The sequence below is a fragment of the Capra hircus genome, chromosome 11 (assembly GCF_001704415.2).
Source record: "Capra hircus breed San Clemente chromosome 11, ASM170441v1, whole genome shotgun sequence".
NCBI lineage: Eukaryota > Metazoa > Chordata > Mammalia > Artiodactyla > Bovidae > Capra > Capra hircus.
In genome coordinates, this window is record NC_030818.1 from 104,193,460 (window position 1) to 104,218,505 (window position 25,046).

General features: G+C 62.5%; 1 protein-coding gene and 1 long non-coding RNA gene across 3 annotated transcripts in view; one reads left to right on the forward strand and one right to left on the reverse strand.

Annotated features, from left to right (window-relative positions):
- On the forward strand, positions 327–4,827 carry LOC106502679. The gene is made up of 2 exons (XR_001918891.1): positions 327–422; positions 1,051–4,827. It is a non-coding gene; the product is annotated as an uncharacterized LOC106502679 (long non-coding RNA).
- BRD3 (bromodomain containing 3) overlaps positions 6,123–25,046 on the reverse strand; it is a 35,557-nt gene continuing 16,633 nt past the window's right edge. The window contains exons 4-12 of one of the 2 annotated variants that reach the window (XM_018056172.1): positions 24,873–25,020; positions 24,077–24,291; positions 22,046–22,417; positions 19,767–19,895; positions 17,112–17,303; positions 16,041–16,264; positions 11,485–11,777; positions 9,899–10,027; positions 6,123–7,659 (exon numbers count right to left, since the gene is read on the reverse strand). In XM_018056172.1, coding sequence (XP_017911661.1) covers positions 7,544–7,659; positions 9,899–10,027; positions 11,485–11,777; positions 16,041–16,264; positions 17,112–17,303; positions 19,767–19,895; positions 22,046–22,417; positions 24,077–24,291; positions 24,873–25,020 — 1,818 coding nt within the window. In that variant the 3' untranslated portion in view covers positions 6,123–7,543. Of the gene's footprint in view, positions 7,660–8,501; positions 9,042–9,898; positions 10,028–11,484; positions 11,778–16,040; positions 16,265–17,111; positions 17,304–19,766; positions 19,896–22,045; positions 22,418–24,076; positions 24,292–24,872; positions 25,021–25,046 lie in introns of those variants that run through there. The other variant, XM_018056171.1, reaches the window with a different exon arrangement.

Below are 25,046 nucleotides of genomic sequence, written 5' to 3' on the forward strand. Positions count from 1 at the left end.
TTCTGTGGGAGTGGGCTGCCATTTCCTTCTCCAAGGGATCTTCCCGACCCAGGGATTGAACCCAGGATTCCCGCACGCAGGCGTATTCTTTACCGGCTGAGCTACAAGGGAAGCCCCAGACGTAGGCAAGCAGCAACACAAAGAGACAACCAATACGGTGCAAAGGCCAGCAGTAACGGCGGGAGGTCAGGCTCCGGCGGCAGCCTCTGCGCGAGCGGGAAGCCCCGCCCCCGGCCCTGCCCCGCGGAGCCATCGATGGCTCCGGCTCGGCGCGCCCGCCTGCCTGGCCTCGGCGCTCGGCTCGGCATGCCTGCGGCGCTGCCATGGAGACGCGGCCCCGCCGCCCGCTGGCGCCGCCCAGCGCGTCCCCGAGGCCCCGCCGCGCGGGCGTCCGGGGCAGGACGGCCCGGGGCGCGGGCCAGGTGACCGGGCGGGCCGCGGGCGGGCGCGGGCCGGGTCACAGGGGGCTGCGGGGCGCCTCCGGGCGAGGGGGCGCCCAGGCTGCTGGGGAGGCGGCGGGGACGCGCCGCGGGCGGGCCGCGGGGGCTCGGCGGGTTTCGAGGACGCGGCTGGGCGACGGGCGCGCGGGCCGCACTGAAGGGAGAAGTCGTGTGGCCGGGAGAGCCGGGGCTGGGGCCGCTGTGGGTGCGCCCTGTCCGGCTCTCCCCGACGTCATTCTTCCTTCGGGTTCAGGGCCCTCCCGGCTGCTCGGAGGAGAAAGGGGGCGCTGGGTGGGTACCAGCGTGAGCAGGTCCTTTCTGCGCCCCGACAGATTCCTAGAACTTATTTCTCAGCTCTCCAGCAAGGGGTTTCCCCAGTACCACCCCCATAGTTCACAGAAGAACTAGGATGAGGCATCCTTCTGCCTCTTAAACCCAAGCTCATTGCGTCACCGCGAAGCAACCAAAATAGTGGGAGCATGGGGCTGGGTGGCTTGGTTTAAGGGCTCTGATCCCAAGAGTTAAGAAGGATCCCGTGCCTTAAGCCCTGCCAGGACCGCCGAGGTCCTTCCCTCTCCCGACACCTGACAGCAGGCTCGTTTCTTTGTAGCATCACGTTGCGGAGGAGCCGAAGGCTAGCCAGGAGAAAGCTCTGCACAAAAAGCGGGCTCCACACCCCTGGCAGGGATCCGACCGCCTCTGCACTGCTGAAGGCTCACCCAGGCGCAGATCAGGAGGGCAGTGCTTACAGAAGCTGCTGTCGGTTTCTGCCTAGTGTACAATGTCTTTTCATGCAGGACAGCGGATGTGTATCTTCAGATGCAGCGGTCTGGGTCGTGTCAGACTCGCAGTGGACACCTGACAAGTCCCGCCCGAGGTGAGGGCCTCGTCCCTGTCATCGGCACACCTGACACAGAGCACGAACCGTCACCGGGGCACGCTGCGGCTGGGGCTCCGCTGACCTGCCTGCCGACTCACGTGTGGCTCTTGGCTGTCTTCGGAATGCTTGGAGACTCCTCTGCAGTTTCCTCGCAGAGAGCCCTCATATAGGGTGTTGCCTGCAAATGGCCTGAGTTCCTCGTGACCATTAAGCTAAAGAAGGAATCCTCACGCCGAGCTGCCGCAAGCCTTCTTCACTAGTGGCGTTTAGTGCAGAGCAGCTGGCAGCTGTGCGGGAGCCCAGGCGCGGGGAGGTTCTGGCCAGTGATGAGTGGCCGCGTCCCGCTGGCAGAGAAAGCTCTGTCTGAAAGCTACGCCCGGCTCCGGTACCGGGACACCTCCCTGCTCGTCTGGCAACAGCAGCAGCAGAAGCTGGCATCCGCGCTGCCCGGGACGTACCTGAGCAGGAGCCGAAGCATGTGGTACTCACAGTACGGGAACGAGGCCATCCTCGTCCGGGACAGAAATAAGCTGGACGTCTCTCGGGACACGGGGCAGTCCAGGTTTTGTTCTATAATGTAATTCTGGGGTGAAAATCAGCCCAGGCACCAGGCCGCCTTGCTGATCCCTAGCCCTCCCTGGGAGATTCTGACAGGGAATGTGAAGGCTGCGCTGTGATAGAAGAACCCCCAAACCCCAGAGGTGGCACCCCGCCCACTCACAGTCGGGGTGATGGGTGGACTTCTGGACCCCATCCTGACCCTGCAGGCACAGCCTGGGCCCAGCTAGATGCTGTCCTGGTCACGCTTCCCAGTAAGTCACGCAAGAGAGATACCCCAGGTACAAACAGCCTTTTCACATTCTTACAGGTTGTGTCTAGTATTCCCTTCTGCCTGGTGAAGAATGGGTCAAATCTAAAAAACCAAAACAGTGAATTGGCGTCATGTCGGATCAGAAGTCCACCGGCAGGACCACAGTGGTTTTACAGGTCGTTGGCAGCAGCATTTCGGCAGGAACCCTGTGGCACTGACTGGGGTTTGAGTCTAGTTACCAGAGCGATCACTGCCCGCGACGCACCGTGATGGCTTCGACACTAGCTGCCTGATGCTGGGGGCTGCGGGCAAAGGCATCCGGAAACTTAGGTAGGGGAAGCCCCCCATTATGAAGCTGCACGTCTGCTGCTAACAGCGACCTCAGGTTTGATCACAGAGCTGAAATAGGCAGGTTCTCAGCAGACAGCAGCTCAGCCTCTGCTCCAGGGCCGCAGCCCCCGGCCACCTGCAGTGCGTGATGCGTGTCGGCTCCCCTCCGTGTGGGCAGGTTTATGAGTCAGTTTTAAGGGATTTGCTGTAATTAAAGTCTGTGTGGCGAGGCAAATGCAGAGGTGTCTTGCCGAAGCGGAATTTTCTTTTTAAATAAATCTCCTTCAGGAGGCTCCTTCCTTCCTCACTCCAAATTTCAATCTGTCTGTTCATAATATCCTACCTTGGCTTCTGGGGTTTTTGTTTACAACAGTAACAATTGCTAAGAACCGCAGGGCAGGCAGCGCTCCGGGGAGCCCACAGGTGGGCAGAGACCGTCCCGCCGGACGTGCACACAGCGCATCCAGAGCTTCCGTGTGCGTGGTTGCTCACGCAGGCGTGCAAGCTAGTCAGCAGACAGCATCCAGAAGGGAAGGGCTGGGTCAGACTGCATTCCCCACAGGCCACACGTCCAGCCAGAAGCCTGGTTCTCGCTGACAGAGCCTCGGCTTGCTTGCCGCCTCCGGTCGGGAGGCTGGAAGACCGAGTTCCTTTAAGTGGCTCCCGGAGATGAAGAGGAAGCCTGTCTCACGTAGAGTCGGGCCTGTGCAGTGAAGGCTCGCCCGTCCAGGCGCTGGGACACTGGAATCCCCTAGGAGAGGGGCCTTGCCGGCATCTCTGCAGTCCTCTGACTGAAGTCCAGGTCGGGAAGGAAGCAAAGTTCTGACTTAGCTGGAATGCCTCTGCCTCCCCCTAGACTGGCCGAGGAGCGGGCCCTGGCTGGTCAGCTGCAGTCACAGAGGCGGCGGCCAGGACAGGAGAGCAGGCACTGAGCTGCTCGGCGAGCGGGAGCCGCTTTGCCTCAGGGAAGCCTGGGCGCCTGGCCTTCCCGCCGGGGCTGGGACACCGAGGTAGGTGTGCTCAGTCCCCGACCTTGGGGGGCTCAGGCTGGGTGACGTGTGCCAAGGGAATACAGGGGAGGGTGGCCTCGGGCCTGGACAGCACCCCACTGCAAGGCCTGGCTCCAGCAGTCACATTTTGAAAACAGTGTCAGAACCTGCACTTGTCTCGACACCTTGATCCCTTGCTGCCGGGTTCCAGGCTGCCTGGAAGAAACCTCAGCGTGTACACTGCCCCATGTAGTTTCTTGGAAACATCCTCGGGCCAGCCGGACGAGCACTGGATGCCTGTGGTCTCAGGAAGCGCCTTAGCGTAGACGGAAGGCCCAGTGGGAGCGCCAGACAGATGGTCAGGCTGGGCGGTGGGGGTGGGGGGTGGTGCCTGCGGGTCAGCCACTGGCCTGAAAAGGCAACACACAGCGCTCCTGAGGTCCTGGGGCCTCCCCAACCTGGGCTGAGGACCAGAGCCACTGGGCCGGCTGAGACCCCTTTGGCACGCTCCGGGCATTCCCACCAGGAGCTACGGGATGTTAAAACGAGGGCACCCCTCCCCCATCACACACCAGCCAGGGGAGCGCTGGGAGCCCAGAAAGCAGAGACGGGGCCTCTTTTTTTTCTTTTTTCTTTTATTATGAAAACAAAACAAATGCCCCAGGAGAAGGGTCCATGATCACCAGAAACAGTACTTTCTACCACTTTTATTCTGTCGTGATGAGGCCAGAACTGCAGTAAACAAGCTAAAGCTACTTACATCGGACTCATTTTCAGTAACTGACATTCACAGGAATATACTAGAAACGGCACTAAAAAGTGTAAGAAAAGTTACGGCGAACTTGCATGCACATCATACAGAAAAGTAACATTTCAAATATAAAAAAAGGAAAACCTCCTGGAAGTGTCACGCCGGCACCAGGGAGCAGCGCTACACGGCTGTAACGAAGTCTTCATTGTGGGCAGGGCTCCCCCCCACCCCCACCACACCTGTAAAAGATGGGAACGGGGCAAAAGAACAGAAAAAGCAAACAAAACGAAAAATGCATCTGAACAGCCTGCAAGCAAGATGAGTGAGCAAGGGTTTCTGGAGTTCAGTTCATGGCCAAAGCCACCCCCTCGGCCCCCAGGGGTCGGGGAGACTGTTTGAAAGCCGCGATCTCGAGTCCTGCACGGGTGCGACCCAGTGAACACGGTTCCCAAGCCTCGACGGGCTGCCCTCTAGTTCTAGGGAAACTAGAACAATTTCACTTGCCCAACACAGGGGAAATGAAAACAGCAAACACCCATAGGCTGACGTCAGGGGGTGGAGGGAGTCCCCCCAAAACTCTGAAATCAGTTTTGAGTCTGGACAGAAAGCCTAAGAAAAAAAAAAAACAAACAATGACCTGCATCGCTCAGCTCTCCGGCAGCATCAGAGCCAGCGGATCTTTCAGCGGAAAGGAGCGGAGGTGGCTGAGAACCCCTCTTGCACCCGGAAACCAGCGGACAGGAACCGCTCCCACCACGCCCAGCACTGGGGCCCCCTGTCCCCCACAGAGCGGCTGGCAAGGGCGGCCCTCCCCACTGGCAGCTGGAGGGCACCCCCGGCAACTCCCAGCACCTCCAGGCCCCTTGGCTTGGATCTGCTTGTCACGCAGACCTGTGCCTGCTGCCCGTCGCCCATGAGATCCTGCTTCAAGACCCTCCAGCGTGTACCAAGTCCTTAAAGTAATAGTTTTTATTCCATTAAAGATCTGTTTAGAAAACACCTTTGAAAAACAGGGCAGCTTTTTAAAAAATGGCAAGTTTAAAATCCGTTTATGTTTTTATTACAATGAAAAGTTGAATGAACTGGCTCCACACTCACCGAAGGTCAGAATCAGCGGCAGTCAGAAAAATGGCACGCCCCCATCTACGTTTCGTCAGAGTCCTACCCCATCCGAGGGCTCCTTGGCCATCAAGGTTGGTGGCATCCAAGTGAACATTAGGAATTTTTAGAACTACCACCTGTTAGGACACCAACAGCTAGTGCCCTGATCTATCCAGAAGGGCTGTCAGGAAGAACGCGACCTCGGACAAGCGGCTGGGCTGCCCCCAGCCCCACCCCTAGCCCCTGCCTCGGTGAGTAAGTGAAGCCGCTCAGTCGTGTCCGACTCTTTGTGACCCTGTGGACTGTAGCCTACCAGGCTTCTCCATCCATGGGATTCTCCAGGCAAGAATACTGGAGTGGGTTACCATTTCCTTCTCCAGGGGATCTTCCCGACCCAGGGATTGAACCCTGGTCTCCCGCATTGGAGGCAGACGCTTTAACCTCTGAGCCACCAGGGTAGATCTGCCTCGGTGAGGTCCCATCATTTCTGTGCTAACTGAGAAGTTCATGAGCCGGGAGACCCCATGCAGTCTTGAGGGAGGGAGCCTTCCTGGGGCCAGAGGGTCCTCCAGCCTGGAGAAAGACCAGGCCAGCAAGAGCCGGGCCAGGCCGTTGCCGGCTGGTGGCTGGGAGATGTGGTGGGGCAGCAGGGGCCGCCCCCTCCCTGGAGGTGGGGATGAGGGATGCCCCACTGGGGGCCATGAACCCTTGGCCAGAGCCACGCGGCTCCGAGCTAGGCAGGTGGTGTGGTGGGTACCCCGCGCTCAGGGCCCTACGGCAGCCTCTGGAGAAAACAAAACCGAAACATAACCTTCTGTTAAACTCTGTATATTATTATTACTTTTTTTTTTTTTTTTTTACAATAGAAAGGTAAAAATCAAGACTTAGATTTACTATACATTTCTTTTTCTTGCAGATTACAAAGTTTATATTATATAACTGGGGTTCCCTAAATCGAAGTCCTTTTTAAAACAGTCCTAAGAGAGACCAGAAGTGAATATAAAAGAACTAAACGAAATTAAAAAAAAAAAATGAGAATGTGCTGCAGCCGGAAGTTGTCTATTACCTGTGAGTCTCCAGATTTCACACACACACACACGCACACGCACGCACACACACGAGAAAGAACGAGAACAGAAACCCCGCAGCCCCGAGACGAGCACGCAGATGAGGTTCAGCACCGCGCAGGGGCAGGAGGCGGTAGCACCTGGGCGGGCGGCCCGCGGCCCGCGGGGCCTGGGCTCCCCTCACACCACGGAAAAGGCCTGCGTCTCTGCACCTCTGTTTCTCGTTTCTAAAATGCATTTCTTTTGCGGTTTTGTTTTTCTTTCTTTTTTTTTTTAAAAAAAAAAGACCAATGATGCTAATAAATAAAATATTCATATATACACGAGACTGGGACGATGGTTCCGGAGTGCGTGGCAGCGGCTGGGCTGGGGACACGCGTGGGGCTGGCCTTTCGTAGAAAATTGCTGAACCTTACAAAAAGAGTCTCCTTTTTTTTTTTTAAATCTTTTCTCTATTTTTTTTTCAAAGTTGAGGTAAAAGTTTCAGTGTTTGGGAACCCTTGCGCTGCCCACGCAGCCACCGTGTTCCTCCCAGGAGCTCCCAACATCCCGGGAGATCAGAGAGACGGCTCCTCTGCACGCCCCCTCGTCGGCTCCCCACCCGCAGGAGCTCGGGCTGGGGGCCGAGGGGACCCCGCCCTGGCCCTCACTCATGGCAGGGGCGGGCCTGGCTGTCCGCAGCCCCTGCAGAAAGAGAAAGAGCTGCCCTCGGCGTGAGGGTCAGGGCCCAGGGCGCTCGGAGACGGAGACAGACCCCCGTCGGCGAAGCCAACAGCCTTCCTGTGCGGCACCACGTCCGAGACATTTCCGCGGGAGACATTCTCGCTGGGGCTACAGACCAGGTCGGGTGTAAGGAAAGGGGTTCTGCAAGCACCTTCAGACCACACCTCACACGCTTCCTACGGTTATCACGTTAGCGTCTGAAGCCGGCATCTCCAAGGGACTTGAGTTCAGTTACGGAGCAAAGACCTGATGCCGATTCACAGCTTCTCAAAGTCTAATGGACACACACAGAAAGATCTCGGTTGACCTATTAAAGCCAGAACTGGAAGATACCATAACACTGAAGTGAAAGAGAGCCTGCACACCATGGAGCGAAAGGAGTATATTAACCGCCGGGGGGAGCGCCGCGGCGTCCCGGCGGCGGCGGCGGCCCGAGCCGCGCGCCCAGGGCTCACTCGGAGTCGCTGCTGTCGGAGCTGGACCCGCTCGTGCTGCTGCTGCCGGACTCGGAGGAGCTGCTGCTGCTGAGCCGCGAGGGCCCCCCGGACGCGGCGGAGCCCGCCTTCTCTGGGGGAGACGCACAGGTGAGCGGCGCGCACCCCCGCACCGGCCCGCCGCCCCCGCCGCCTTTCCTGCAGCCCCCCCCAACCCAGACCTGGGGACCTGAGAAATGCTAACAGATCCGCTGAAGCGAGTCAGCGTGTTGGTGAGGCTGCGGGGAGTCTGTCTGATGCCTGTACCTGTCCCTGGCACAGGGCTCCCAGATCCCCCAAGACCTCCTGAGTGGGGCCCTTTAGATCACCCCCGAGTTTAAGCGAATGAGTGACTGGGGTGGGACCCCCTGAGAGCCTCGGCACTGGCTGGTCACCAGGAAGACCATGTGACTGGAGGGCGGGAACTTTCAGCTTCCCCCCCCACCGCCCCACCCTGCCAACCCCCCCAGTGGCCACCGTCTCTGAGGGGAGGGAACTGCCATTCACTTCTTCCCAGGCCGAAGTGCATTCGGCTTTGCTGGCCTCTGAGCTGGTCCATCTAGTCAAGGCTATGGTTTTTCCTGTGGTCATGTATGGATGTGGGAGTTGGACTGTGAAGAAGGCTGAGCACCAAAGAATTGATGCGTTTGAACTGTGGTGTTGGAGAAGACTCTTGAGAGTCCCTTGGACTGCAAGGGGATCCAACCAGTCCATCCTAAAGGAGATCAGCCCTGGGATTTCTTTGGAAGGAATGATGCTAAAGCTGAAGCTCCAGTACTTTGGCCACCTCATGCGAAGAGTTGACTCATTGGAAAAGACTCTGATGCTGGGAGGGATTGGGGGCATGAGGAGAAGGGGACAACAGAGGGTGAGATGGCTCGATGGACGTGAGTCTGAGTGAACTCCGGGAGCTGGTGATGGACAGGGAGGCCTGGCGTGCTGCGATTCATGGGGTCGCAAAGAGTCAGACACGACTGAGCGACTGGACTGAGCTGGTTCTGCTCTCACTTCTGACACCAGATGCGTGAGTTCCTCTCACACCAGTTCTCCAGGCTCCAACACAAGCTGGGCGTCCATTCCCTCCAAAGGGAGGGAGCTGGAGGAGACTGAGCTCCAGAGAAACCCCCCGACGCAAAGGGCTTCCAGGCGCTGGGAGAGGCGCCCGACCCCTGACCTGAGCCCCAGACGCAGCCTCTCGCCCACCTGGCTTTCCCGAGCTGTAGCCTTTATGACAAACCACCGTGCAATTCAGACTCAGGACTCCCGAGTTCTGTGAGCCTCTCCAGCGAGTGTCCCCACCTGAGCAGAGGGTGCCGGGGGTTCCTGATTCACAGCCCGGCAGTCAGAGGCACGGGAGAGGCCGGGGACTTGTACCTGGCATCTGAGCCCTCACCCTGCAGGTTCTGCACCATCCCCGAGGACACAGCGTACTGAACTGAACAGCTGGACGCCCAGCTCGTGCTGGAGCCTGGAGAACTGGTGTGAGAGGAACTCACACAGCTGGTGTCAGAAGTGGGAGCAGAACCAGCTCAGAGGCTAGCAAAGCCGAATGCACTTGGGCCTGGGAAGAAGTGAGTGCCGCCAACCGAGAGGCACTGACGGGCCGAGGGGGCGGGCCGTCCCCCCGGGCAGGTGGCTCTGAGCCGTAACCGCATGCCCACCTGCCCCGCCCTCCCCGGGGTTGATCCAAGGGAACCCTCAGCCGTCGGTGGCAGGGGGCGGGCCCCAAGGCCCACCCTGGCACCGGGCAAGCAGGGCCAGGCAAGGCCGTGGCAGCTGGCTGCTACATGGCCAAGACTGAGCCTCAAATCTGACCACCACCCGGGTAGGAAGAAAGGGACGTGCCTTTTCTTACAGGCTCCAGAGAAAGGAGGCAAGGAGTCAAAGCACCTGCTCACCAAAACCGAGATCCCAGAGTCCACAAAGCACGTGGTCTGGGGCGGGAAGTCGGCCCCTCTCCCTGCCCACCATGCTGGCTAACTTGCTGGGCACTAGTATTCCTCTCTGGGTGCAACCAGGAAGCTCACTGCTGGGGGCCAGGACCCTCTGAAGCTGCAGGGTGGGACCCTAGTCCCTCCCATGTCACGGAGTCCGGCCCCCGACAGACCACGGCTGGGCCCTTCCAAAACGGCCGCTCCCAGGAGCTCCGCAGAGTGCCGCTTTCCCACATGCCTGCCACCTGCTCAGCCTCGGAGCCCCATCCGCAGGTAAGGAGATCAGGGTTTCGGGGGGTCGACAGCCTCCTCTGGGACACACAGCGTGCCATGCAGCGGAGCCACAGCTCAAGCCCGCGGCCCTCTCCCCCGCCCCGAGTGGCGCGGGGGCTGCCCTACCTCTCTTGGCTGGCTTCTTGCTGTTGCTCAGCTGCCCGCTGACATCTTGCAGCCGCCTCTCCAGCTCCTTCTTCTTCTCCTGAGCCAGCTCCTCCTTCGACTTGGCTGCCTGCTTCTTCCCGCTCGTGGCTACGGGAGAGCAGGGCACTGTGGCTGCGGCAGGGGGGGTGGGCGGACGCCCAGCCCCCCAAGGCGGTGCCCCTGCCCACCTGGACGGAGCCCCTGCCACAGGCAAAGCTCCGGAACTGTCACAGAACTCCTGAGGTGGGACTGACCGCCCCCTGCTGCAGGTCGCAGTGACTTGAAGCCCTGACCCCACCCCTCCTCCAACTCCTGGCTTTCCTTCACTGTGGCCGAGGCCCTCCCAAGGCTCCACCCTGGAGCTCTGTCCACCGCCTGGCACACCTGCGCCAGCACCACTGAGTCCACAGGCCACTTATGGAGGGTCAAATGTGCCAGGACCGCAGAGGGCAACAAGATGCCCCATCCAGAAGGCTGCCCCTCTCAGAGCGAGTGAGGCGCAAGTGGCCCAGGGGCCCACACGCAGGAGCAGTGCACCCTGAGTGTTCCTCAGGGCTGCCTGGGGCTGCCTGGGGCTTGCCCTCCCTCCCACTGACCCAGGCAGCGACTCATCCCCATCCAGTGGCTCCTGAGCCAGTGCACTCGTCTGCCCCGGGAGTCCTTTGGACCCGCAACCCCAGTCTGCTCAGGCAGGGAACCACTGACAGGTGACCTGCAGTCAGGCCCTAAATGGAGGGCCTTAGCCAGCATCTGAGTGAACGTGGCTGGAGCCGACCCCCGGGGCCCTGCCTGCTTTAGTGAAGGCCAGGCATACAAGCACTGCCCACCTGCCCAGGGGCTGGGGGCTAATTCGGGGGTCTCGCCTGCTTTAGTGAAGGCCGGGCATACAAGCGCTGCCCACCTGCCCAGGGGCTGGGAGCTAATTCGGGGGTCTCGCCTGCTTTACTGAAGGCCGGGCATACAAGCGCTGCCCACCTGCCCAGGGGCTGGGGGCTAATTCGGGAGTCTCACCTGCTTTAGTGAAGGCTGGGCATACAAGCGCTGCCCACCTGCCCAGGGGCTGGGAGCTAATTCGGGGGTCTCGCCTGCTTTACTGAAGGCCAGGCATACAAACACTGCCCACCTGCCCAGGGGCTGGGAGCTAATTTGGGGGTCTCGCCTGCTTTACTGAAGGCCGGGCATACAAGCGCTGCCCACCTGCCCAGGGGCTGGGGGCTAATTCGAGGGTCTCGCCTGCTTTACTGAAGGCCGGGGCATTCGAGCGCTGCTCAGCTGCCCAGGAGTAGGGGGAAGACGGGCTCTGGCTGGGGAGCGGCTGGCAGCCAGTCTCAGCTAAGCCCCCATCCCGAGGTGAGCAGACGGACACTGTGCCCTTGCATCCTGGGGGCACAAGGCAAAAGGCGGGGGAGGAACCCTGGGCCGCGACCCACTGCCTGGCCCCCCACGACTCTCGGGGCTGCCTGGCTTTCTGCTCCGGGGTGGAAGGAGGGACGGTGCAGGGTGGAGGGTGGGCAGCAGACAGACAGAGGTGGGCCGCAGAAACACGCTCGGCCCCGGCAACTTACAGAGAGGCTTCCTCTGCTTTTTCTGCAAGCAAGACTTGACGTATCTCTCCAGCTCCCGCAGCGTGGTGGGCTTCAGGGTCTCGAAGTCGATCTCGATCTCGTCGGGGTTGGAGTCCCGCAGCGAGGGCTCCCGCGACTGGATGATGTGCACCACGCGGCCCAGCTTCTCCCCGGGCAGCCGGTTGATGTCCAGGCTCAGCTGCCGCTTCTCGTCATAGCTCATGGGCAGCCCCTCCTCCTCCTCCTCCGAGTCGTAGGAGGCTGACGCCTGCTTGCCGCCCTTCTTCGGCTGTCTGAGGCAGAAGGCAAGGGGCGTCACGGCGCGGCATCCCGGCCCCCACCCTCCGCGGAGCTCCACCCCCAAGACACCGACGCTCGCCCACTGGCCCTCGTCTTCTCCAGGACCAGGCTGTCTTTCCAAGGAGCAGCCCCAGTGGCACCCAGGCAGAGGAACCGGGCCATTGCCCGGGACACACCTGCACCTCCAGGGACGCGGAAACCCTGCTTCAGAGCTCAGAGGCCCCTCCAGCTCAGGGAGGCCTTGGCCAGGAGACAGCCACGGCGGGCAGCCCCCCTCGACGCCCCACAGAGGCAGCAAGTGCAACAGGCCAGACCTCCGTATTCAAGCAAAGAAGGCGAGAGACGGGGCAGGGGGGCAGCTGAGGGATGCACAGAAATCAGCGTGATGGTGGACAGAAGCCCTGGGCAGCGACTTAAAGGTAGAGACGTCGCTGCGCTGACAAAGGCCCATCTAGTCAAAGCTGTGGTTTTTCCAGGAGTCGTGTATGGATGTGAGAGCTGGACCATAAAGAAGGCTGAGGGCCGAAGAATTGATGCTTTCAAGCTGTGGTACTGGAAGAGACTCTTGAGAGTTCCCTGGACTCCAAGCAGATAAAACCAGTCAGTCCTAAAGGAAATCAACCCTGAATACTCATTGGAGGGACTGATGCTGAAGCTCCAATATTTTGGCCGCCTGATGGGAAGAGCTGACTCATGAGAAAAGACCCTGATGCTGGGAGAGATTGAAGGCAGGAGGAGAAGGGGACGACAGAGGATGAGATGGTTGGATGGCGTCATCAATTCAATGGACATGAATTTGAGTAAGCTCTGGGAGTTGGCGATGGACAGGGAGGCCTGGCGTGCTGCAGTCCACGGGGTCAGAAAGCGTCAGACACAACTGAGCCAGTGAACAACAGACGAAAATCCAACTGAATCAATAATTACATCAAAGACAAATGGTCTAAACATACCAACTAAAAGGAAGAGATGGTCAGACGGGGTAAGAACCAAGACCCAACTTCTAGGCTGTCTACACAAACCCCTCTTTAAAATAGAAGAGGTAGGTTAGAAGTAAAAAGATAGGGGGAAGATATACCATGTATATGTTAATCGATCAAAACTCCAGCAGCTGTAACAACCTCAGACAAAGCAGACTTCAGAAAAGGAATATTATCGGGAAAAAGAGAAACACTGTTGTAACGAAAAAACGTCAGCTGGCCAAGAAGGCAGCACAGCTCAACGTGCCTGCTCATCTGAAACCGAGCTCCAAGATATATAGACAAAACTGGCAGAAGTCAAGGGAAATAGGGAAACACGCAATTCTCCGTAGCGAAATCAATGATTTTCTCTCGATAATTAACGGAACCAACCAGCAAGGATACAGACGACCCCAGCACCACTATCAACTAAACTAACTTTCTTTTTCTTACATATACACGTCTCTATACTCTTCAAACTCTTCTCCCGCTTATGCCATCACAGAATAGCGAGGAGAGTCTCCTGTGTTACACTGCAGGCCCTAGTTGGTTAGCTATTTACTTTCCCCCCCATTTCCTCCATGTGATTCATTTCTTTTTGGTTATGCTGGGTCTTTGCCGCCGCGTGTGGGCTTTCTCTAGCTGTGAGTGGACCTTTGTGACGGCCTCTCTTGTCGTAGAGTGTGGGCTCGAGGGTGTGTGGGCCTTGGTGGTCACGGCACACGGGCTAAGCTGCTCCACGGCACATGGGAGGTTCCCGGATCAGGGCTTGAACCCGTGTACCCTGCACCAGCAGGCGAATTCTTCGCCACTGAACCACCAGGGAAGCCCAGCTATCTAAGCAGTGTGCGCACGTCAATCCCAAACTCCCAGGCTAGCCCTCTCCTCCACCTGTCCCCTCCCCGCCAACCATAAAGTCATTCTCCAAGTTGGTGAGTCTGTTTCTGTTTGCCAGTAAATTCATTTGTGTCCCTTCTTTTAAAAATTTTTAAAATCTTCTGACTGACAGTTATACAGTGTCCCACCCAACAGCAGGAGAAGACACATTCTTTCCGCGTGTGCATGGAGCGTTGGCCCAGACAGGCCACGTTCTGGGCCGTAAAACAGATCCTAACAAAAATTTCAAAATGCTGAAAACACGCAAAGTATGTTCTCTGACCCTGGAAATCAGTAACTGAAAAATATCTTGAAAAGTCTCCAGATATCTGTAAGGTAAAACATACTTTTAAATACCCGTGGTCAAGAAGGAAACCTGAAGAGACTTAAAAAACGTTTTGAACGTAAATGAAACCACAACAAATCACACTGTGGGGAACACACAGCCAAAGCAGTGTTTAGACGCAGACTCGTAGCGTCGGCCGCTCATACGGAAAAAGTCTGGAACTTCAGTGGTTAGGACTGGGCTTCCACTGCAGGGGAGCAGGTCTGACCTCTGGTCAGGGGATTAAGATCCCGCGCGGCTCAGGGCCGAAACACAGAACAAAGAAAGAGGGGAAAAAAATCAATCATCTAAGCTTCTACTTTCAAGCTAGAAAAAAGAAAAGCAAATTAAGTCCATATCAAGCAGAGGGAAATGATACAAGACAGACCGAGATGAAGGGAAGAGAACAGAGAAGGCGAGGACGCCAAACGCTGGTGCTTCACACAACGAACAGAACTGACCAGGTTCTCCAGATTCACCCGGAAACAGGCGCGAATTACGGACACAAGGAACGGGGAAAAAGGCACACTGGTACAGACCCTGCAGAAGAGGGGGCGTTACAAACCAACCCACCTCGATGAGAGAACACAGGCCAAGCCAGTAACCGGACTCCCTGTACCTACTGAAAGGGCCGCACTCACGGCTGAAGACCTTCCCACCGCGAAACCCCAGGTCTAGATGGGTTCACGGTGAACCGTCTGGCACACTTAAGAATCCGCCCCCATGGCTCCGTGGTAAAGAATCCACGTGCGGAGGCAGGAGACACGGGTTCGACCCCTGGTCGGGGAAGACCCCACGCGCCACAACTACCGGGCCCGTGCTCCAGAGCCCGGGGGCCACCAGCCCTGCAGCGCACGGCAGGGCAGCCACTGCAGGGAGAAGCCCAACCCTGCAACTCGCGAGCAGACCCCCTCCAGCAACGAGGACCCAGGACAGCCAACGACAAAACAAGGGGCAGGACGCCAGCTCTGCAAGCCCGCCCCAGGAGACGGCGGAGGGAGAGCACCTCCCCAGGCACCGCGGAGGCCGGCAGCCCACTGACGCCAAAACCAGAGACAGGACAGGGCGCCGATTCCTGCCTCCCCACAAGCGGGAGGCACGGACAAGCCCTGACGGCGCTCACTGCCCGCCCGCTGCCGGAGCCCAGGCCCCGCGCTCCACCGGCCCCTCCTCCATCCAGGGACCAAAGCCAGTCCACTCGGCCGCACCAACAGCTCTCGAAGCTACAGGCCTCCACCCCAGCCAATGGGCACGCCGGCCCCTCCTGTCCACAGGACCGCGCCAGCCTCCAGGGGTGTCCTTCTGCCCACTCTGCCCCCTGCGCCTCCCTCCTCCGCTCCGGCTTCATCTGCTCAGAGGATGAGCCGCGAGCCCCTGAACGAAGCCCGTCAGCCTCCGCAGCCTCAACTCCCCTCCTCCCAGGCCTCCTGGGCGGCGCCCCGCTTGTCCCGGTCCCCACGAGGGACACGTCCTCCTCCCCGGCACAGCTGTATGCCTGCTGCCCCTCCCGGCTCCTCGATCTCCATCCTGCCCGTCTGTGCAGCTGGATGGAGGCGGTCTACGGAGGTCTCCTCACCTGGGGAGGCTTCGCCCCCCTCCTGGGAGGAGCCCCTGGGCCCCACACACCTCCCCGTGCCGTCCCCGCCCGTCTGTTGCCAGCAATCCTCAGGGCGGCACCGGGCCTCGGCGGGAACCAAGGAAAAGCTGTGGAGCCCAAGGAGCTGTTCACTGAGGGGCACCACCCCCTCCTGACCCTGCACGTACCAGGTGACCTGGGAACGGGGTGCCCAGAGCCCAACACACCCCCAAAGAAAACCCCTGCCCAGATCAGGAAAACGTCCCCAAGACCGCGACTCTAGAGGTCTCCACGCCTGTCTTGAGGCCAGCCCCCCGGGAGTGGAGCTCTGCCCTCTAGAGCCCATACCCTTCCTGACGCCCGGCGGAGCCCTCGCTGGGTCCCTACGGTCTCCCCACAAGGGGGGCAAGACGAGGCCCACCAATGCCCCCACACCGCCCTTTCTCCCAACAGCCCGGCATCCAGAGCCCCGCGCCCAGCACCCCCGCCAGCCGGTGCCCAGCCCGCTGGGCGCGGAGCCCACCTGCCGGCAGCGGTGGTGCTGCTGGCCTTCTTGGCGGGCGCCTTCTTCTGCGGGGCCTGCTTGGCGGGCGGGGCGGCCTTGGCCCGCTTCTCGTCCTCGGCCTTGACCTTGTGCCGCTCCTTGTCCTTGTCTTTCTTCTTTTTCTCCTTCTTCTCCTTCTTTCTCTTTGGCTTGTTCACTGGCGCCTGAGACAGGGCGGCCAGCTGCTCGTGCACGGCCTTCAGCTGGAAGACACGGGCCGCCGGGTGAGGACTCCGGGCTGGGTGGAGGGAGATGCTCCAGGAAGGCGCTTAAACCGCCTACCCCGGGGAGAACATCCACAGCCGAGCTCGTGGGCAAGCCACCGGGGTGTCACACGGCAGGACTGCGGCGCGAATACTGCGCAGGGCCGGCAGCCAACACCGAACGAGGCCTGCAGGCGGCGGGCAGCGTGCACGCACTCCACACGCCCCTCACCCCAGCAGCCCCTCAGGGCGCCCAGGAGCTCTGGGAGCCACGCTCCACAGGTGAGGAAATGGTGACCCCAGCCTTCAGCAGGTGGACGGGCAGGATGGGGACGCTGCGCACGCCGACCCCAGCCCGTGAGCCCCCATGGGGCTCAGCTCAGCCGCCCAGCCCCTTGGGCTGTGGCAGAATCACCGCTACTCACCGTCTCCTCCTTGCCAGAGGGCCCCCCGGGAATCTAGCACCTCTTGCTCCCGTCTTGCACAGAAGGAGCATGAAGGGGGTGGGAGCAAACCTCCGGGGTCAGAGGCGGAAGCAGGACAGCCCAGCTTCCGCCTCCGAGAGGCAGGCTCTGGGGGCCGCGCGACTGCAGCCCCTGCAGACCTTTCTGGAGCAGAAGAGGCTCCAGGGACATCCCAACGCAGGCGGGCTCACGGGGCCCCAGGCCTGTGGGCACTGGCAAGGGGGCCCTGGAGCTGACGCCTTTCCCGGGTCCCCTCCCAGCCACACCAGGCAAGGACGGCTGTGGCTGGGGGCGGGGCGGCAGCTGGGGCAGACCTCGGGTCAGGGGCCGGTGGGGAAGGGCCACGGCCCTGCCCGAGCCCCCCGTCCCGCATGGCCGCCCACCTGCTCCTGCAGTTCCGCCAGCCGCGTGGCGCGCTCCTCCTCCGAGTCCGAGCTGCCCGAGTCCGACGAGCTCTCGTCGCTGCTGCGGCTGCTCTCCACGCCCTTGCTGACCACGGGGGCTGCAGGCGCGGGCAGGGCAGGCACCTCCGCTGGCTCGTCTGGCATCTTGGCGAAGCGCATCTCAAACACGTCCTGAGGGAGAGCAGGGGCAGCCTGGGTCCCAGCACCTGTGGGCAGCCCCGGGGCGCGGGGAGACGGCCAGGCCTGCCCAGGGCGCCTGCTCCCTGCCTCCCTCCCTGACCCTCCCTCCCAGGCAGTGAGCGCGGCCCCGGACTAGGGGCACAGGGCCAGCAGCTGCGGACACAGCCCTGCAGGAGCGGGCACCCAAGTGCCTGCCTCCTGTAAAAGACAGGCAAGTCCTTTCCGCTCCGGCTCCAAGGCTGCCACCTACTGCCAGACAGTGAGAGGCCTGCCCGGGAGCCCGGGCCTCTCCTGGGCCCCCGACACCGGGTCTGAGAGCCACTCACGCTCTCCCATCTCTCTGCCCGGTGGCATCACTGGAGCATCCCACCTCGTTCTTGGGGCGGGGTCCAAGAGCTGGCTCAAAGGGTCCAGTTCAGTCAAAACTGCCAGCAGCTCCTGCACAGCCCTGGGAGCACACTCAGCAAAAGCCCCCCTCCCTGGTGGGAGCACGCTCAGCGAAGGCTCCCTCCCTGGTGGGAGCATGCTCAGCGAAGATACCCCCTCCCCCTGGCAGCCCAGGCTCATCTCAGACAGGCTGAACGGCAGGCAGTGAGCCTTCCCCGCCTGGCTCCTGTGCCTGACGCCACACACGCCTGGCTCACACACGGAGCCACACGAGCGGGTGTCCAGCTCTGGGAGGAGCTGCTCCGGGTCCTGGTCCCCCAGAATCTCCTGCTGGAGCCCAGGCAGCAACACGCAGGAGGCACGTGGCCACCTCGGTCCGGCCTGCTCTGTCCTGGTGGGGGTGGGGGTTGGTAGGCCTCAGACTGCTGCAGAGTCGGGCTCTGACCCAACTGCGGGGTCACGACAGTCATCAGCAGGTAGGGTCCCACACCGGGGAGACCCCGTTACGTGGGATCAGAACCACAGTCATCAGCAGGTAGGGTCCCACACCGGGGAGACCCCGTTACGTGGGATCAGAACCACAGTCATCAGCAGGTAGGGTCCCACACCGGGGAGACCCCGTTACGTGGGATCAGAACCACAGTCATCAGCAGGTAGGGTCCCACACCGGGGAGACCCCGTTACGTGGGATCAGAACCACAGTCATCAGCAGGTAGGGTCCCACACCGGGGAGACCCCCTTCAGTTGGACCAGAACCAGCCACTGCCCTTGGCCCATGGGCCGCCTGGCTTCCTCATGGGGCAACTTACAAGGTTCGGGGCATCAAAGAGCAGTGAGCGCACAGGGCTGGGCAGAGCCTTCTGGGGTCCGGGCCGGGGTCTGAAACCGTGGGTCCGGGCGGCTCCCTCTGGGAGCCCTGGGACCCCAGGACGGCTCTGCGCCCACCCCAGCGGGAGCCAGCAGCAGCCAGCGCCCCCAGGCAGGAGGAAGGGGGGGACCAGGACCCAGAGGCCCAGGAGGAGGACCCCTGCACCCCCGTCTGGGGCTGGGTGAGCAAGGACGTGTCCGAGTGACTGTACAAGGTTTACAAAAGGTTCTGAGCAAGAGATGGGGGGTGCCTTAACAGAACACCACGCTAGGTCCCGTGAAAAGAGAGCTCCTGACACAGAACACACGTCCACAGGGCCTCACTTTCTTCTAAACAGAAGGCTTTCTGATTTTATCCCATGTGAAATATAGGTGCTCTTATTTACAAAGGGATTCCCTGGTTGCTCAAAAGGTAAAGAATCTGCCTGCATTGTGGGAGAACCTGGGTTCGATTTCTGGGTGGGGAAAAATCCCCTGGAGAATGGAAACCCACTCTAGCATTCTTGTCTGGAGAATCCCAGGGACAGACAAGACTGGCGGGCTGGAGTCCACGGGGTCGCAAACAGCCCAGGTGGTGGCAGAGAGAGCAGACTCCGCGCGCCGGCCCCCACGGAAGCCCGGGTCAGCCTGCAGACTGGCAGACGAGCACGCGCGTGGGCACACACACACTCGAGGCGTGTGCGAGATCTGTGCACACACGCAAGGGCCCGCCACTGAAGGCCAGTCTGCACTTCCCCGCAGGCCCCACGCTCCCATGTCATCAGCAAAGCCACGAGCCGTTGCCTGGCAGGACAGCCGCGGGCCCCGGCACGCAGCGACGCGCACGGAGCAGCCTCCTCTCTGCCCCCAGCCCCCCAGAACGCCTGTGGGCCCACCTCTGCGCTGCTGCCCACCAGAGCCTGCGCTCCCCAGAGGCGGGGACTGGCTGGTGGGCCGCCTCATCCCTGGGGAGCAGGCCCAGGGCCTGGCGGCCACTCAGCCACCACTCAAGAGAAACGTGCTCGTGGGTGAGGTCCCGGGACACTCCCCAACCCTGCGCCTTCCCCGGCTGGATGCTCCCGACGCCCTCCCCAACGCGGCGCCGCCCACCAGCGCCGGGCTCATGGGTGAGGTCCCGGGACCCCCCAACCCTGCGCCTTCCCCGGCTGGATGCTCCCGACGCCCTCCCCGAGTGGCGCCGCCCGCCAGCGCCGGGCTCACCTGCAGCTTCCTGGCCATGGCCACCACCTCGTGGTCCGGGGGGTTGTACTTGTAGCAGTTTGAGAACATCAGCCGGATGTCGGCCGCGAAGCCCTGCGCGTCCGGGTACTCCCGGCTGTCCATCTTCTTCTGTAAGACACACGCCACGGGCGTGAGGCACCGCCAGGCCTCGGGGCCCGCCCCAGGGCCAGCGCCAGCCCGAGACCGTGCCTGGGAGCCCGGGAGCGAGGGGAAGGGAGGCTTGGAGGGGAGGGCCCGGGGGCCCGGGAGCGAGGCAGATCCCCGGGGAGAAAAAAAGGGCGCTCACAGGCGTCAGCTCCCACAGCCACCACGCGCCCCATCCTCACCCCAAACCCCAGCTCTACGTCCTGTGCGATTTTTCACACATCCGTGTCCCTGTTGGCAGGGGCTCTGGCAGGGAACGAGCAACTTGTGGCAGGAAGTCACCCTCCGCTCGTTTAGGGGGTGACTCAGCTCTCGCAACGAGACCTTTAATTTTCTCCCCGGAGAATCCAGGTGCTGTTGGCCAGCCTGCCTCACAGTGGCACCCAACTGTCCCGCCGCCGCCGGGATACAGACAACGGGCACCACGGCGGGGGACGGGGTGCACCCAGACGGGCATGCCGCATGGAAGCAGCAAGGTCAGGGCAGATCGGGCAGTGGCTCTTGAGGCGTGCGCTGCCTGGGCCTGGCTGGGTTCACGTGGAGCTCATGTGTCAGGGACCTCGTGTCGGGCGTCTGAGGTGCCCATTTATCCTGGGGGCCGGAGCCCAGCCACCCACCCCGCCTGCACCCAGAGCAACAGAGTCCTGGCCTCGGAGGAGGGGCAGCTGGTGGTCAGACTCCAGGACCTGCAGCCCCTCCAGCCTAGCACACACATCACCCTCCTCTGCCCTCTCAGGAGCTTCCAGCAACACTGGGGCTGCTGGGCTCCAGCCCTCTGCACAACCTCCTCACTCCGGAGCAGCTCAGCAAATGGGCACCCGAGACTCTCTCAACACCTGGACAGTCTTGGACTTCGGGCCTAATTTGACTGCTGGCCACCGTCCTGATGCACCTCAGAGCCTGGGAATCACTGCCCCACTGACAGAACCTGCTGTCAAAGAGCCAGCCTGAGCCAGGAGCTGGTCAGGAAAGATGCAACCGAACTGTCAGCAACAGTCACCCCTGGGAAAGGGGGGCGGTGGAGCCAGAGGGGGGCTTCCCTCTGCTGCTCGGCTTGCGTCCTGACCCACTGTTCATGGCGTACAGACGAAACATCGGCCCAGGAAAAGCAGCTGGTGCTTCGGGGCTCCCAAAAGAGGCAGGGCCCCCAGAACACTGCGTGTGTCTGAGGAAGCCGGCGCCTGCCCTTGCGACCAGGGAGAGGGTCAGAGAGGGGGAGGAGGCCGCTCGGCCACCCAGCCCAGCAGGCTCCCCGGGAACCCCTGCCCTGGATGGCCGGGCCTGCCCTGCCCCTAGTGGGGAGCGAGACTTCCAATAGGAGAGTCTGTCCGAGGGCAGCATTCGCCCAGCCGGGGCAGAATGGCTGAGACCGGCAGCTCAGGGCCCCAGGCCCACAGGGGTAAAGAATCCCCTCTCCCCTCTGCTGGGGCAGCTTCGCAGGCCCATGTGCTGGGGATACGCCTCAGACCTCAGAGACTGCAGCCGGCTGAGGAAGCAGAGCGGCGTCGGGCCTGGGCCTCCTCGCCCACGCAGGGAAGACCCCTCAGGAGCTCACAGCTCCGATCTCCTGCCCCCGGGGCTGCCACCAGCCAGGAGGCCCCCTCCATGCCTGCCTGGCCCAAGCTTGCTCTTCTCTGCTTGTCCACACCTGGCCTGACCCACTGCCATGCCCACAAACGCCAAGGGAGAAGCCCCCAGGGCAAGAAGACCCTGGTGCAGGGCCTGAGAGGGCAGGGGTCCTGGGGTCAGCTCCGCCACGGCCTCCTCCAAGACCTGCATCTGTCCTGGGAGGGGCTGGGGCGCGAAGGGCCTCCTCGCCTAGCGTTACAGAGACCCTCAAACGCAGCAGGACAGGAGGAGACGGGGGAACCAAAGCAGCTCAACAGAAAGAGGTGACGGGAAGCCGCAGGACCAGAGGGGACGAGGCAGAGGACAGCGCCCTGCCAGCCCCTGCCGGGGGCCCGGGCCAGGCCTGAGGCCCTGCGTGCTGCTGCGGGCGGGCCGAGGGAGCTGGGCAACGCCCTGGGGCCGGCAACCGCCCCTGGGCCGCGGGACAGCGCTGCGGCCTCGGCAGGCCCGGTGGGCCGCACAGACGGGGGGCCGGCCGCCCCTACCTTGACGGTGCTCAGGTCCATCGGGTGCTTGATGATGTCGTGATAGTCGTGCAGCTCCAGGGCCTCGGCGTCCACCGGCTTGTAGAAGGGCCAGGCGTAGGCCGCGTGCTTCTTGGAGAGCATCTCCTTGAGGATGCTGTCGCAGTGGCGCAGGTGCTCGGACAGCCGGCCCTTCTTGCCCGCGTGCTGCGGCACCTCGCCGTCCTCCAGGTCCTTCTTGGGCGGCTTGATGGGGCGGCCCCCGCTCTCCCGCCGCGCCACCACCTTGGCCTGCTTGGGGTCCGAGAGCGGCGGGGGCGACTCGCTGCGGCTGGCTGTGATGGCGGACGTCGTGGGCGTGGTGGTGTCCGCTTTCCGCTTCACGCCCTTCTTCTGCGACAGCGGAGACGGCTGTGAGCTGGGGAGCCGGCGCCCGCAGGGGGCAGGGATGACCAGGACCCGCCCTTGGGCGCTCCTGGAGCGTGGACCGCCCACCAGGCGGAGCAAAGCGAGGGCATGCACGGCCACCGCCGCTCTCCCGGGGCCCCCCGCGCCACACAGGACACCGAGGCTCAGAGGGGCCCCGGTGCCTGCCCGAGGTCACACAGCTGGCGGTGGTGAGGCTGCACTCTGAGGCTGCCGGGCCCCTAGGCCCCACGCCCACAGGGGCGCTCGTCAACCTGAGACACATCACGCTGCCCCCTTGTGGCCACACCTGTGCCCAGATCACAGCTTAGGGGCCTACAACACCAGGGGCCCGCTGCGAGCAACACGGGCATCCAGTGGGGCTCGGGGACAGCAGAGATGAGAGACCCCTGTGGGTCAGAGGCTGGAGGGGCGCCCCAACACGGGCCTCAAAGTGGGTGCTCCGCGGACAGTGGCAGCCACAGGACGAGGGGCTGGGAGGAGCATGCGGGCGGCGGGGTGGGGGGCTGGAGACACCAGCAGGGGCGCAAGGTCTGGGAGCTGGGACCCCGGGGCAGAGCGCTGTGCATGTCTGGAGCTGACCCTAGGAGCGGCTACCCGCCCGGGGGGGGACCATCGAGGCAATCCGCCCGCCCCTGCTGGGTGGGCACCGTGGGGAGAGAGTGTCGAGCACCTGGGCAGCCAGGGTGCAGAGCCACCCCGAGACCAGCTCAGGGTTCCCCTCCCTTCCCGCTGTCAGGCAGGCGGGACAGCCCCCGGGAGCCAGGAGCACCCGGCCAGTGGCCTCCCCGGGGTCCACAGCGTGCACGCCACCAAGGCCAGCCACCAAGGGCGCCACCCCAGCCAAGCCCCTGCCCCCAGGCCGGCAGGCGCGAGCCAGCCACCTACACACACACACACACGTCACGGCGCCGAGGGCAGGCCAAGCACGCACCGGGGGGCCCCAGGGCTCACGGGGCCGCGGCAGACAGGACATGCTCCAAGGCAGCAGGGCGCTGGGCAGGACGGCCTGCCAGCACCGGCCAAGGGCAGGCAGTGGAGGCTGCGGGGCAGGGCGAGCGGCGTTTTACCTTGGGGGAGCCATTTAACCCCTCTGAGTGCCTGCCTCCTCATCTGAAAGATGGGGGAAACACTGCCTGCCCCCGAGGGTCGCTGTGAGGGTCAAACTGGAGAAGACGGCGTGTGTCAGTGGGCGTGGGACCCTCGGCCATCCCTGCTGGCCGCGGGCCTCGCGGAAAGCAAGCACTCCAAGCCCAGGCCCTGCGGGGGAGGCTCCCGGCGAAGCCAGGGAGGGGCGTGCACAGAGGCCGCAGTCGCCCTCCCCACACCAACCGCTGGAAATCCGAGCACGCCCTCACCCCCTGCACGCCCTTCGGGGAACCCATGTGTACCACAGAGGCCAGAGACGCCGCGGGCCCAGCCCAGCCGCCCTCGCCAGCTGTGTGACCTGCGGCTCCAAGCGTCGGTGTCGGGAATCGCGGCCCACTCCGCAGGCGTGGGCGGACGGGACCGGTCCAGAGGCCCGTGTGCCCAGTGCGCCAGGGGCAGCCTGTGCCCGGGGAAGGGATAGAGCGCTACCCCCAACCCACCCACAGCCACCCGCGCCCGGGACCGGGGAAAGCTCACCTTTACGACGGGCGGCGTGGGAGGGACCACGGGGATGATGGGCGTGGCGGGGGGAGGCGGGGCAGCAGCCGGGGGGACAGGGACCGACGTGGCATTAGCGGTGATGGTTGGCACGGGGGTGGCGGCGATGACGGGCGTCTGGGAGACCGTGGGGGGGACACTCTGGAAGGGGGTCGCCGGGCAGACGGAGGACACGGCTGCCACTTGCTGCGAGCCTTCAGGGCAGAAGACAGGAGGTGGAACTGTCGGACCGGCCCCTCCTCCCGAGACCCTGGCCATCACCCTCACGGCGGCCGTCTCTGAGGCCGGGGTGAGTGAACCAGGATGGGGCGTGCGGTCCGGGAGGTCACAGTCTGGGAGGGCGGAGCCCGGGGCTTAACCCGGGTCCCTCAGGCTGCGTAACCAGCCACCGCCCCGCCTCTCCGGAGGATGGGCCCCTCCTGGGCAGCTCTCCATGGGGACACATCTTGGTTCTGGGTTCCCAGGGTAGGGAAGGCTGTCCCCGGGCTCCCAGTGCCAACCCTAAACCCCCGCCACTCCCGGACCATTCACAGAGAACACACTGCGCGCTGGGGAGGCAAGGTCCTTGGCGGGGACACAGGAGCAGAGTGGCCCCAGAAGGGGCAGCCTCCGAGCCAGGGCCAGCGGGGAGGAGCCTGGGGTCCCAGCAAGGCAGGCGCCAAGGCAGGCAGCCCGCAGGCCACACAGCAGAGCTCCCGGCCCCGACCGCCGTCGACCGCGTAGGGAGGGGCCGCTCTCGTCGGCTCTGGGAGGCGGGCACCCCTACCCCCTTCACCTGCGCTCTGCGTTCCCGAAGAGGGTTTCCGGCCTTTGCCCTTTGGAGCAGGGGGCAGTAACTCAACTTCCTCCTGGGGCATCTGAGCCACTTTTTGCAGAAAAATTTTCTCTAAGGCTTGGGCCATGAGCACTATGTCATCTGTGGGCTGAAGACACGGGAGAAGCAGGGTCA